Source organism: Amborella trichopoda, chromosome 11, assembly GCF_054954075.1.
Source record: "Amborella trichopoda isolate Santa Cruz 75 chromosome 11, AtrichopodaSantaCruz75HAP2 v2.0, whole genome shotgun sequence".
Classification (NCBI taxonomy): domain Eukaryota; kingdom Viridiplantae; phylum Streptophyta; class Magnoliopsida; order Amborellales; family Amborellaceae; genus Amborella; species Amborella trichopoda.
Window position 1 is genome coordinate 44,926,784 of NC_142346.1, and position 15,054 is coordinate 44,941,837.

Consider the following 15,054-nt stretch of genomic DNA (forward strand, 5'->3'; position numbering starts at 1 on the left):
CTTGACAAACGCACACAAACACTAACAAAATCAATGCCCAAACTTTCTCTCTCTTCCAAGCCATTCTCACCTCTATCCCACAGCTGAAATATGCATAGAAACCCCATCACAATGTGTGTTTCTTATATGTATCGATATAAACAGTAGAGTTTGTAATTTTTTGGTTTTATAATTGATTGGATCAATGATAGTCTATATGTATTCTTCTAATCTTCTTTTTTTAATTTAGTTTATGTATTTTTTGCGAGGTTGGCTATGGATTCTAGCCCACAAGTTCAATATTGTAAGTTCTCTTCTTCTTGTTGATTTCGTAATGCTCAGTATTGTATTTTTTTTTTTCTCTTCTTCTTGGTTTCATCGAAGCATTCAAATAAAATATTATAGGGAATTTCTGTATTTTATGTTTTTGCAAGTAGCGCCAAGAATTTACGCGGTTTGGATCCAAAACTTGAATTTTAGATCTTATCCGGATCTGGGTATGGATCCAAGATTTGAATCTAACGGGTTAGATAAGGATCCAAATTTTGGATCTGAATAGCAATTCGGATCGGATATAGGTACAAGTGGATCCTATCCGGATCTGATCCAATTATATATATATATATATATATATTATAAAACGCCTATAGGCAAAAATGAACAGTGATTTCGCTTACCATCATCACCATCCAAAGTTCATCGCACGGTCACGATTTTCCAGTAGTATTTTATTTTTCATTTTTTTTCTACAAATCAGAATGACTTGAAATTTGGAGCGTCTATTCATAAAAAATAGGTGAATCTACGGATAAAATATCAAAAAAATATTTTACATGAAAAAAATTGAGCAAAATACCCCCGACAAATTTTGGCGGTATTTTGGTAAATATATTTTTGCGAATTATTTTTTTTTATATTTTTATTAGATGCGCCTCACTAAGATGTACATAAGCTCCAAATTTCTGGTCATTTCGATTTGTAAAAATAAAAAACATGAAACACTATCGGACATTCTTGACCGTGCAATGAAGTTTGGATGGTGATGAGGGTAGGTAAAATTACTATTCATTTTTGCCTATAAGCGTTGGGAAAAGTTTATATATATATATATATCTTCTATAGTGCTTTTTTCTATATTATTTTATATAAAATAATTTTCTTGGATCCAATTGGATCTTGATCCAAATCTGGATGTTATCTCTACTTTTTGGATTCAAATTCAGATCTGAATATTCTGGATCCAATGGGGTCCGAATTCTGATTCAATTCCCATGCATACTTTTTCTTATCCGAATTTAGATTCCGATAGATCCGAACCCGATCTGGCCATTCTCAACCCTATTTGCAAGGGCACTTAGGTGACATTTTTCTTGTTTTCTTCTCTTCTTACTATGAGAGATTTTTTTTTTCCCTCGTTTGAGACAAGTCAAACGAAGTTTCTTCCTAATTATCACTCAATATTACTTGGAGGAAAAAGTAAAATGTACAATTACAAATGCACATAAAAAATCCATCGAAAAATGTTGTTTTAATGTTGAAGAACCCTCTAATTAATCATCTCAACATCGAGATGTATGAATATGAAAAAAAAATATTTTGAGTTTAAAAACTAGTGCATCTTGCAACACATTATCTAGACCGTCCATTTTCAAGATTTTCATATGTTTACCGATCTACTTAATTTTAACCATTTTTGGAGCTTAAAGTTTTATAATTGAATGTGAAAATAGATTTTGAGACAATCCTAAAAAAATTTTAGACCAAAATTACATGTTATAATAAAATTTGGAGGTGCGCCTTAATTGGATTGTTTAATGTTGCAACCTTATATAAACCGCACCCTTACTTGAAACATTAATTAGCAAACCGCACCCTTACTTGAAACATTAATTAGCAATATGGATGTCTTTTGTCTCAACTTTAATCATTAAAGGGAATCGACGGATCATATAGCAAGGAATAATTATTTGGTGAGTTCTCCAACTCATTCATCTGCCCCCATCTTCAAAAGGATTAAGGACCAGAAATACATCCTAGATAAAATAAATAAATAAATAAAAATAAAAACAAAAATAAAACAAAAAGAAAAACAAAAAAAAACAAAACAAAGGAATTACAGTTCGGTATTTTAGACTTGGAATTCTTTTTATTTCTTCATGTCCATTCATCTCAAGGTCGAGATGATCCATTGGACGGTTCTCCTATACCGGAATGCTCTCTACCGTAGGATTTTTGAGGTGCACCTTACTTCAACAGTATAAGGTCGCAACCTTGTATAAACATTTTCCTACTTGTTTTTACATTTTCCAACTTTTAAAAATTTTCATAAATACCCATGGGCACAAATCAAATTTTTAAAATCTATTGTTTTCGACTTTTCAACTTCGTTTGGATGTGCTTTGTTTAATCATGTTTTAAATATACTTTTCATAATTTTTTTTACACTCTTTAGACGGGCCGGGACCTACCCGGTTAGGCCGATTGAACCAGCCGGTTTACCGATTACTCGGAACCAGCCCTTAGCCGGTTCAATTTTTCGAAAAATGAGTCCTTGTAAAAGGCAAAATAACTCTAATAAAGGTCGCGGGTGACCATGTGTTATCGGCACGAAGCAGGGGGAGGCCACATGCTCTTCCATGGAGCAAGGTCTCATGCCTCCCTAACCTACAAAGAAAAGGGATCTCTGAGAAGTTTAATTGTGGTACAGTGATCCAAATTTTGGAGCAAGTACTCATGCCTCCATAACATACAAAGAAAAGGGATCTCTGAGAAGTTTAATAGTGGTACAGTGATCCAAATTTTGAGATTTTGAGGTGTAAAGAAAAGGGATCTCTGAGAAGTTTAATAGTCGAACAGTGATCCAAATTTTTGAGATTTTGAGGCGTAGGACACAGGTCAAGATAAGTTATATTTTGGGGTCTACTTTGGGAGCTCTCACCCACCATCGACTATCAACCTTAAAGTCTTGATAGGTTATATTTTGGGGTACTACTTTGGGAGCTCTTACTCACTCTCATTCATCAACCTTAAAGTTTTGATAGGTTATATTTTGGGGTACTACTTTGGGAGCTCTTACTCACTCTCATTCTCTCAGATGGACTATCAACCTTGATAGGTTATATTTTGGGATACTTCTTTGGGAGCTCTTAGTCACTCTCAGATAGTCCCTTTCTATCTGAGAGAATGAGAGTTGAGTAAAGAACTCCCAAAGTAGTACCAAAACTCACTCTCAGATAATCCCTTTCTATATGAGAGAATGAGAGTCGAGTAAGCTCCCAAAATAGCACCCAAGGACTATCAACTTGATAGGTTATATTTGGAGCTCTTACTCAACTCCCATTCTCTCAGGTATTCTCTCATATAGAAAGGGACTATCAACCTTGATAAGTTATATTTTGGGTACTGCTTTGGGAGCTCTTACTCAACACTCATTCTCTCAGATCAGATAGAAAAGGACTATCAACCTCGATAGGTTACATTTTGGGGTACTACTTTGGGAGCTCTTACTATAGAATAGAAAAGGAGGGTACCACTTTGGGAGCTCTCACTCACTCTCATATAAGATAGAAAGGCACTATCAACCTTAAATCTTGATAAGGCCTTCCCTTGAATCTCCTTTAGCGTGGGCTCGAGTCCGGGACTTCAATAATTTCAAACAGCACATTGTGCCAGTTTTTCACTCTAAGCTTTGATGTTATCTTTCTTCTTCTTATTCTTCTTCTTCTTCTTTTTTTTTTTTTTTTTGCATGTTGCGGAAAACAGGGGAACTTTTGTTTGACAATGGAACATCCAATTGCAGTGAAACTACATTAGAAGGACCCTCGAGTCTTGTTCACAATTAACATCACCAAAGATGATAAGTTCCCCGTTGCATTCACGGGTATATGATATTAATTTTGAAACTGTTTGAATTATAATGTGGTCGGTCGGATCGGCCATACTTAAAAGTTCTCGACTTTCATCAAATTTCTGAACTTCGTTCATCCTAATTTGAAGCTCTTGCATTTCAGTTTCTGCTTAACCTGAGTTTGCGAGAGAACTGATGCAAATGCAAGAGAGAGAACGTTCAACTGAGAGAAAGAAAAGTGAACCGAGGCTTTAGTCCGTCTCTACCTTCAATTTCAGACCAAATATATAGAACAATGATCCAAGTCCACTGATCTTTGTAATGGGGGCACAGTTAACAGTAAAGAAGTTGCAAGTCCAGGTGCAAGTCAAGGAGAGGGTATTTAGCGGAAATCATTTTAATTCACCGAGTCAAAAGAGCTGCTTGAGAAGAAAAAAAAATTGAATTTGGCATCTATTTAAGAGTCACTAAATAATTAGTTATGAAAATAATAAAATTTTTACTTCTTCGACACGATATTGCCAACCAAAAATTGGACAACCCCTTTTAGATCAAGGTTTTTTTTTTTCAAATTACCAAATAGCCTAGTTATTATTATTATTATTATTAAAAGCTGTGTATCTAAAACCCTCCTAGCCTGGCTTTTGGTTGAGGGAGCTCATGGATGGCATGCAGGAGAAGAGAAACAACTCCACTTCTATTTTATTTTTTTAGGGAAAGCTCTATGTGACCCAACTACATATAAACTTATATGTAACCCTACTTATCAGCTATTCAATCTGAATCGACAGCTACAATTGCTCATATCATAATGTCACGTCGATACATTGTTTTTTTATATTTTTTTCTAAAAAACCTTTCTGCTTGAAATATAGGGCATCCCATCTCCTTACTTGGGGTGCACCTAGAAAAAAGATAAATTAATAATAATAAAATCTCATAAAAGACCAAAATGCTCCCAAAAGTTTTAATGGTATTCTGATAAGTTTTTATCACAAGAAATATTTTTTTTTATTATTTGTATCTTGTACACCTTTATGTACACTTTGTGAGATATGCATGCCTCAAATTTCACCTCCAATATGATTTATAAAATATAAATTAAAAATAAAATAATCTTGAGCCGTCGGATCAAGATCTAATGCTCAAGAGAGAACTTATATGACAGTGGCTCAACCCACTCAACCATCTACTCAATCCGATGGCAAAAATTAGGAGTCAAATATACCATACATGTGGTTGAGATCACACGAAAAGCTTTCCCTCACATGCCGCTCTGTCGAATTCCTTTCAGACTGAATTGGTTCCAAAATATCTTTTATTTCATAGCCATGAGGCCACTTAAATGATGCAAAGAACAAGTAGCATCCTACTTAGTAGGAAAAACTTCAGCCAATCTCATGAGTTACATAGCAAAATTCTTAGCAATCTACCAAAATATACCCACTTTCTAAATATTGAGACAGAGAGAGAGTATGGGGGAAGAGCATTTGTAGAGCGAGTCACAAGTGAGTAGAACAGAAATATATGATTGAGAAACGAGCAAGAGAGAGAATCAAAACCCTTGCAAGAGAACCAAAAGAGTTCGTAATAAATTACGAAAACAAAGATAATTGCTTATCTCATTTTCATTAAGGAAAACCATAATCCCACCTCAATTCCACATTGCCAAGAACAGCTCCATACTACGCTTGAGCAAAACAGGGCACAAGCTCATACGCACCTGCAAAGTTCACAAGCAAATCCCATCACCCAACGCCCTCCATCTCTAATTTTAAATAAAAAACATTACCCATGATAAGCAAACCAAAATGACACATATTTCAACTGAAAAAATCCTCTCTCTCTCTCTCTCTCTCTCACACACACACACACATAATTCAACTGAAGAATCCTCTCGCACACACATAATTCAACTGAAAAATCCTCTCTCAAATTAGGGAAAATAAAGGATAGAGAAAAGGAAAAAAAAAAGGGTTTCGAGGCCGCACCTCATGGTTGAGACGAAGAGCTCCAAACCACGAGGTCCCAGCACTCGACCCTTTATTTTGTTTTCTTGATTTTCATTCAAGTGTTTAATAATCAGTATTTTCTTTATTTTTAAAGCCAAGTATCACAAGAGAACTACGATTTATGACCGAGTTACAACTTTGGCTTGGGGGAAAGCCTGCATTTGAGGTCGTCAGCCACTGCATCGATGAATTCCTCAGTGTTCAAATAATGCTCTCTAGTCACCCTGCCATCACCAAAAATACATAAGATGTTTATATTAAGCATCTCAAAACTCTGGACTTACATTGTAGAAGAGAGAGGGGTGGGGTTTGTCTTTTAGACTAGATAAGGGAAAACTGCAGGAAAGAGCCAATGGATTTTTTGAATCACGAGATAGTGAAATTTCCATACACACAAATGAGTTCCTTCCCAAACGAATAAAAAAATGTTTGTGATGAGTAGGCTGACTCGTGCATTGCCCTTGTTTTCAAGGAATATGGACCCAAGACACATCCCAAATCACTACAAATCTAGTTCCACCTTGAATTCATTTGTTTGGAGCTCCAAAAACAGTAAAAAGACCTGATGTCTAAAGAATTGAAATGAACAGTCCAAAAAAATCAAAATTGATCTTTTAATTACCCAAAAAAAACTGTCCAAAAAAATTATGAAATAGATCTTCTTTTTTTTTTACGAAAACAAAATAGATTATTTTTAAGGCTCAATATTCAGTTTTTTATAAATTCATGATCGTGGTAGTTGAGATGTTAGACCTGTAAAAGTTTGGTTCCAAAATGCACCTCTAAGATGGATTTTGGACGGGTTGACTCACAGTAAAAGGTATATCCCAAGAAACTTAAATCATACCCTCCCTCGAAAACAAGTATTCTTCATCACATTTTAAATGCTTCACTCTCTCGTTTTTTCCCTCAAGTCTTGAAAGTACTTCGCTCAGTTGAAACAGTGAGCTTGTTTTCTTACTTCCCTCCAGAAGATTAAGAACTAAGGTTTGGAATTATAGTCTAAACAACAATTGTTTCATGCGGCCTGGACCGCAATTCTACAATATGCGGTCTAGAGGTATAAAGCATTCATCTTAAAGATAATGCACATAGGTGGTCCATCTAAAAACAATCATAACTAACGGTCCAAATGTTTTCTTAATATAATTATTATTTCACTATCAAAAAAATATAATTATTATTTCTAGTTTTTCCAAAAATAAATTCATATTCATGATCTCCATGTTAAAGATTATATATTCTCTAAAAATTAGGATCAAATTATATTATTTATTGCCAAGCCCACATTTCTACATGTGCGGGCTTGGCCGCATGCTACCGCGTCGTAGTCTAAAATCACAACATTAGATGTTGCTTCCTTTCATAGAAGAAAACTTACTTGGAACCATGGATGATAAGAGCAAGATCCTTGGTCATCTTCCCAGACTCCACTGTCCCCACACATGCAGCTTCCAGCTTCTCTGCAAACTCCTTCAACCTTGCGTTGTCATCCAGTTTTGCCCTATAGAAAAAGCACAACCCATCTATATGAAGAATCGTAAATCCATATAACCATACTTCTAAACCACTCTCTCTCTCTCTCTCTCTCTCTCTCTCTCTCTCACTCACACACACACAATTTGCCCAAATGGAGTCCTTGAAGACACACACACTCTGGTCAGTAAAAAGAGGTATCCAAATTGAGTAATAGCGCCTAAAGAGTCTGTCCTGCATAGATTCATCTTTAAAGAAGGATATAGACATACATGTACATCGCTTTTGATATTAATGAAATTTAGTAAAAAATAAAAATAATAATTAACAGCCCCAAATGTTGGACAGTGCTAAGGTGGGTGATCCTTCCCAATGCATGACCAGTATTCATATATGTATGCACCTATTATAGGTTTGCTTGCATGAGTTATAGTAATATCAAATAAAATAGCCCGGCTTACCTTTATGGACAGGCCTAAAAACCTGCATGTCCTTTTGGGAACAGAGGTACGTGTTTTTCTTTTTCATTTTTTTTTTTCTTTTTAAGCCTTCGGGTGTTTCGGCTGCACTTCGGGGGACCATATTTGGACTCGCTCTAAAATGGGCGGAAGAAAATACAGCATTATACCTAAAATTTCGTGTGGCATTCGGTGCCTATGTGTATACACAGTCTTTTATTGCAATCCTGTGTGTGATGCATGCATGTATGTAATCATGTAATGTACCTACAGATATATGTATATATGCATCTATCTTATGCATTAGACATGAAAATACCTGTGGGCGAGTCCCCTGGACCATGCAAATATGGAGGCAATGCTATTCGTGCTTGTTTCTCCACCCTTCTGATGGACACGATAGTGGCGAGTAACTGTGCCATGTGCAGCTTCGGCTTCAATGGTCTTCCCATCAGGGCACACCTGAAATTCCACAGATATTACTAGACATAATCATAGTGCAAAAAAAGAATCAGGATACTATAGCATAATCCAAGGGAATATGGTATATGGTACTTCAAGGTATATGGTATTAATCTCCAGAATCTATCGCTAAAAATGGACCTTTGGAGTACCAATACCATAGAATAGCATCCATGACCAGCATCAATTAAATATTTTGAAAAAATATGGCGCTATAAAAAACTAAGTAGAAAAAATACACCACACTAAATAAAATTAGAATATAGGCGGTTAGAATTATATGAAGCAAGGCATCATCTTTTATGGATTCGGGTTCGCAGTTGGTCAATGCACAACTACTTAAAGAACTAAGAGTAGTCATCTTTAGTCTTTAGTACCAATCAATTGAATAACTGCTAAGAGAGGCTTTATTCTAGGCTGCTTGAATTTATTTCTATATGTTAGGCAATCCACTGAGTATGTACATTGATGGAAATAAATTCTGACTCGAACAGTAAACGCAGACTGTTCATTTGATGGATGATATGATCTAGGGTTATAAGAGTTCAATTTTTCTATTACGAAATTGATTGCAATAAAAATTGGATAATATTTTAAAAACATTTTGGTAATAAAACTCCCCTACACAGCTAGGTATTTTATCAGCTCGCACTATGCTCTAGTTAAGTATTTTTGTCAGCTCGCACTATTTCGAATTATGCAGTATTCTGTGTGTGTGCATTGATGGAAGAAATTAAATTTTTTTTTTTTTTTGAGAAAGTTATTGATGGAAGAAATTAATTCTGAGTCAAACAGTAAAATACAGACCGTACATTTGATGGATGATGAGATCTAGAGTTATAGGAGTTCAGTCCTTTTCATGAAATTGATCAATGATCACAATGTTAATTGGACATGTTTTGAAAAAGTGTAGGTAATAAAAATTCCCCTTGCTAGATGTTTTGTCTGCTTGCACTATGCGCTAGCTATAGGCTGCTTCATCTGTAGTATCTTTTGTCTTAAAATGATAATAAGTTAATAATTGTCTATTATTAAAGAAACACTTATCTTCCCACTCGAAGTCTTTGAAAATGGATACATCTCTACCACCAGTTGCAATAATTAGGAAATGCCCTCTCAAACAGAAAAAACTAACTCTCCTTCAACATTGCTTACACAAACTTCAACTTATTTGCCACCACAGTCATCATAAACCCCAGAAGAAGTTGATCTCCCCCATCCCCCACCCCAAACCCAATAAAAAAAACATAAATAAATATCAACTGCTGTGACACCCAGCTATCCGCTGAAACCATTCACTAATGACAACATCCTTGAAGTCTGGTCCATGGAAAGATCAAGAATCATCAATTTATATCTCTTGTTTTATTTTCATCATTCAAGAGGAGGCCAGGAACTCCCATGAAAGTTGCCTTCAAAACTTACTTTGACGGATAATTGTATATATATAGCTCTTGTAGCAGAAGTTTGTACTTCAACATTGCATTAACCCATAACAGCTATCAATGGTTGTGTATAGGGATTGTCCTTGTGTTAAAACTTATAAAATATTAGTAAAATTTTCATACATAATAACTAACAATAAATTGTAATTACCATAATATGGGTTTCTTCCCCTTGATTATTTATCTTGAAACCTGGCTCCTCTGAAGCATGTTTCTTTTAACTGAATGCATACTTTGCTGCCCTGTGAAATTCCAGACTGGTTCCTAAACAAAGGGCACATCAAAATACTTTTAACAGCTATACTTCAGACAACTAAAACTGCCAGATGTGTGGTCCTGATTGGCTGACGTTCTGACTCTCCCCCTCAACCATCTAGACCTTAAATTGTGTCTTCTGCTACGTAATTCTCTATGTTATTGACATCTTTGCATTTTTTGCTCATGTTCTGTCCTTTGATTTCTTTTCTTTTTTGTTTCTTTTAAATAAGTTCACAGGACAACAGTCTTATGCAGTAGCCCTACGTATACCACAGAAGACATCATATAAGAGAAACCATAAACAACACATCATGAATCGGTAGTGCACCCTACTGTAAACATTGAAAAAAAAATCACATAATTAAAAATAATAGAGCTCTATATTCTCACACAACAACAAAGATAAGCATATGCATATTACAATTACATTCTTCAAACATACCAGAACAGATGTCATCATTCCGAGTGACCCAAACCCTGTAAATAAGAAAAGCATTTGGTATCCTTTAATAAATGAATCTTTAATATAAAAAGAAAGTACATAGTTAAATCCTGAGAATATTAAGCCCAATAGTAACCATGGAAAGTTATAACATACAGCTAGAGTATCCAGCCTGAGAATATTAGGCCTAATGGTAACCATGGGAAGTTATAACATATACAGCTAGAGTATCCAGCAGCTATTATCAGCTGTGTAGCACAGCATAAATAGGCTGTGTAGGGAATAATCTCCTAAGAAAATATTCATATATTTTTGGAAAGGCACTACTTGCAGACAACAGAATAGAACAAATAAATATCAACACACCTTGAGCTAAGAAATCACTCTGAACATCACCATCATAATTCTTGCAGGCCCATACATAACCACCTTCGCTCTTGAGAGCATAAGCTACCATATCGTCAATAAGTCTATGTTCATACCTTTTTATATTCATTAACAAGCAGGTTAGATCCAAGAAAACATAAGAACTCTCTCTCTCCTCTCCCACCCCCCCCTTCTTTCTGACCATGTATGTGTGTGAGAATATATTATAATATATTGGAGAGAGAGCCTACCAGATCCCTGCAGCCTCAAACTTAGACTTCCATTGTGATTCATACACCTCCTGAAAGATATCCTTGAACCTGATATAATAATTTCCACCCCAAAAGTTAGACAAATAGCAAAGCACAAGAGAGATCATTTTCATGAAATAAGATGGCAGTACTCATTCTCCCAATTCTCTTTTTCTTCTTAATAACATCTACAGATACAATTTAGATGACTTCATTAGGTTTTGTCAAAATATATTGCAAACTGTAATCTGGGGCAAAATATCCAACCTAACTGAGCTAGAGAATCGAATGGTAACAAACTATTCAGTCACTAAACAAGATCATACCTCCCATCATATTTCTTTAAGATCGTGTTCTTGGTACTGAGATAGAGTGGCCACTTCTTCTCATATGCCACAGTCATTGAGGAATCCGCAAAGGCACCAATAGACTGCCATTGAAGGAATCAAATGAATTTAAAGCTACAGATAAAGAAAGCCTTTCTGTTTCCATTTTTTTTGATAGATTAGAAAGCACAATTTTAGATAAAGATCCATATGAGGAATAAAAGAGAGAAGAATAAGAACCTCATCTGTGTTGTACATGGACAAAGCAACTCCACCAGCCCCTTTGAAGTCAAACACCTCTAATTCAGTCTTTTCTCCCTCACCATGTGGAACTGCAAACATTATCAGACAATAGAAAATCAGACATGTCGTTCCAAGGTGGATACACAGAAAATAGAAACACAATAATATTATTTGATACTTACCATAAACCAATTTCAACTTTCCAGGGCCTCTTATCACTGTATCAGTTGCTTTGTATTGGTCACCAAAAGCATGCCTTCCAATGCATATAGGCTTTGTCCATCCTGCTTCCAATAACCATGAGTAAGGTAAGCATAAACTATAGTCAAACTTTAAATGTTGGATCACTGATTCAAAATATATTATACCTGGAACAAGACGAGGGATGTTCTTGCACATAATGGGCTCTCTAAAGACAGTACCTGAATTAACAATTAGATATTTCACTCAGCAAGCAACCCAAAAGAATGCAATGAATTTTACTATAACCCAACATGAGAAAAAATATTTGTTGGGATATTACAACAAGGAAAAAAAATAACATTATAAATTAATTATTTACCATTTAATATGTTCCTAATTGTGCCATTAGGACTCCTCCACATGGCTTTTAAGCCAAATTCCTTAACACGAGCTTCATCTATAATTTAGACATGCCACAAATGATCACAATCCAAACACATCCTGCTCTCTGCATCTCTATATATTGAATAAAATATCCAAAAGCATATATATTTAGGGAGCACAGCATGCAACAATTAAAATTAAACAAGAAACTAAGAAATAACATCGTGGACAGATGTTCAAACTTAATAGAGAAGTGAAATATCAAAATAGCAAGGCACACCTGGAGTTATAGTTGCACATTTGATGGCCACATTATACCTGCAAAGGAGTCAAGTCAAACTCAGCATAACATACATGCCTATTTTAAATTTAACTTCTAAAGTTTATAGATTATCACCAGAATACAAATTGCAATACCACGTAATGGAAAAAAAAAAATCAAAATCAAGCATCCTTGCCGTATAAAAGATAAGCAACAGAATTTTATTCAGAACTTTGACACAACTTCATGAGCTAAATATCTTGGAGTCCACACAGAAAAAGCAGGGAAAGCATTATGTCATACTTTAGGGTTGCTTCAGCACTTTCAACTGTGATTCGATCATCAGTAGCATCACGGCTCATAAGATCCAAATCAAAATACTTGATATCCAATTCAAGGAATGGGAAAATAAGCTGCAAGATACAAGAAAAACAAATTCAGTTTTTCATCGGTTGAATAAAACTGAGTTCAATTCCTAAACATGCATTTAAAAACACAGGTCCTCTTAAGAAAAAAGAAAGGTAAATGGTGCATATTATATACCTTGTCCTTTATCATTTGCCAGATAATTCGGGTCATCTCATCACCTACATCAAGTCAATCATGAAAGTTAAACAACAAACCAGTAAATTATCATAATTAAAGACTATGAATTATTTCTGCTAGATTCAGCCAAGAGAATGGAATTTTTTGGGTGTGTACTGATCATAAATAAATAAATATATATAGACACACACATTAAACAGTCCCTAAAACCAAGACAGATTCACAAAATGAAAACTGCAAACTACCCTCTTCAATTAAAGAGAACTTCTACTATGAAATTACATAAAAGTAACATATAAGATTTACTGCTTAATTTTATTTTATTTTATTTCACGCTGGGAATGATGATTTATTGTATATAGTCATAGAAAACGAACAATTATATCATTGCAGTAAAAAAGCCTAACATCAAATAGTTTTTGGATTATAATGAGTACATTTATTAATTGTTTGCAAAGATGTGGGTCAGTGTCATATTGAGTGCTAATGAAATTTTCACACACATCAGGGGTGTATTAGTCACATGGTCTCAAATAAGCTCCAAATTGATTGGTTTATTTGTTTATTTATTTAGATAATTCTTAATTGTCCACTTTATTGATTCAGGTAGGAATCAATCAACCTACATGTGACCAAATCATTGCGGGTGGTCCTTTGCACTGAAATCAGCTATGTTTTTTGCATAATTCATTCTTTAAAAAAAAAGATAACTCAAATAATAAATTATTATCTTTTGATAATTAACTTATAAGGTAAATGAATTGTCTTCCTTTGATAATTAACTCAAGTAATTATTATCTTTGGATAATTACTTCCTTTTACAAACTTATATGCTAAATGAATTGAAAATTTTTCAAACAAATATTTATTTTTTACTCCCTTTTACGAACTTATATCATAATTAAAAAAATTATACCTTTAACCCATTCCATTGAAGAAAGTAACTCTAACGAATTAATCAAATTGCTAAAAAATTAAAAATTTTGTGTAAAATTTCCCCACCCCACTGTTAATCACTACAACCAAAAAAATACAACTTTATTTTGTTATTCTAAAAATTTATTTAAAAAAGGAAGTTTTCGTGATCTGTGATACTTACAGAGTGAATCGTCACATTGAAAAAGAACTAAATCAGATATAAGTATTGACTTAAAAGACTTGCAAATATCAACCAATTAAAATTTATATCATCAATAAAAAAAATATAAATCTTTATTATCTCAGTGTCCTGAAGAGTCAAAATAAACAGCTAAAAGTCTAAAACTGTTATTTATAGAAAAAATTGCTCAGATCGCAAACATATGTTCAATGGTAAATCAAATAAAGGGAAAAATAAATTAATATCCAGTTTACATGATAAAATATAAATAAAACCATTGGAGAAGTTAAAAAACGATAGCTTTCAAAAAAAAATCTCAAAAATGATGATAAAAGATTCAAACCATTTGAAACAAAACAAAAATATTCAAAATATTGTAACAGTAAACTTCACTCAAAAAAAAAAATTTCAAAATATTGGAAGAAAATATTTGCAATATGAGATCTGAAACCGAAAAGAACAATGAGGAAATGATTTAAAGAAAAAGGAAATTTGGAGTTTCCCAAAAGAAATAATAAAAGAAAAAATACAGTTTTTTTCGTACCGTCCATTTCAACGATTGGATTCTGGACATGGATCTTCTCGAAAGCCATGGCTTCGGAAAAAGGAGAGAGAAAGCGGGTTAGAGAGAGAAAGTTCTTCGATATTCTAAGCTCTCTCTCTCTCGTATTTCACAGTTGGAGGCGAGTAGAGACAGAGACAGAGACGGAAACGTAGAGTTGGCTTCCATAAATAGAGAGATTAACACGTCAATTGACGAAAATACCATTGCAATATGAGCGTAATATCCATAAATCTCTCGACTGTTTGACGAAAATGCCACCAAACTTTGCATAGAGTTACCTAAAGGTACTTGACTTTTTTGTAGGTCACTCAATGCCTCTTCTCTAAATAGGATGAGAACTTTCTAAAATCATATGTTATACCCAATGGTTTAAAAAGCGGAGCGGTGACCAGGGTTGGGCACCTGAAAAATCGATCTGAATCGGTGAATCAGAGATTTAAATAAAAAATT

The 15,054-nt window shown here is 34.3% G+C and overlaps 1 protein-coding gene across 4 annotated transcripts; it reads right to left on the minus strand.

Moving 5' to 3' along the window:
• Window positions 1–5,126: 5,126 nt before the first annotated feature.
• Window positions 5,127–14,746, minus strand: LOC18448410 (isocitrate dehydrogenase [NADP]). Of its 4 annotated transcripts, none has more exons than XR_967122.3 (16): window positions 14,584–14,746; window positions 12,938–12,981; window positions 12,698–12,807; window positions 12,413–12,450; window positions 12,128–12,205; window positions 11,934–11,987; window positions 11,748–11,849; window positions 11,563–11,654; window positions 11,323–11,426; window positions 10,997–11,065; window positions 10,746–10,861; window positions 10,380–10,414; window positions 8,092–8,234; window positions 7,220–7,342; window positions 5,818–6,062; window positions 5,127–5,549 (listed from the first exon to the last, which is right to left on the minus strand). XR_967122.3 is itself a non-coding variant. In XM_011630300.3 (16 exons), the coding sequence occupies exons 1-16, from the start codon at window positions 14,630–14,632 to the stop codon at window positions 5,540–5,542; spliced, it is 1,254 nt and encodes a 417-aa protein (XP_011628602.1). In that variant the 5' UTR covers window positions 14,633–14,746; the 3' UTR covers window positions 5,127–5,539. The 4 variants fall into 4 exon arrangements, 3 of the variants coding, with proteins under 3 accessions (XP_011628602.1, XP_006858533.1, XP_011628603.1); XM_011630300.3 differs by having other exon boundaries at window positions 5,976–6,062; XM_006858471.4 differs by having other exon boundaries at window positions 5,965–6,062.
• Window positions 14,747–15,054: the final 308 nt, after the last annotated feature.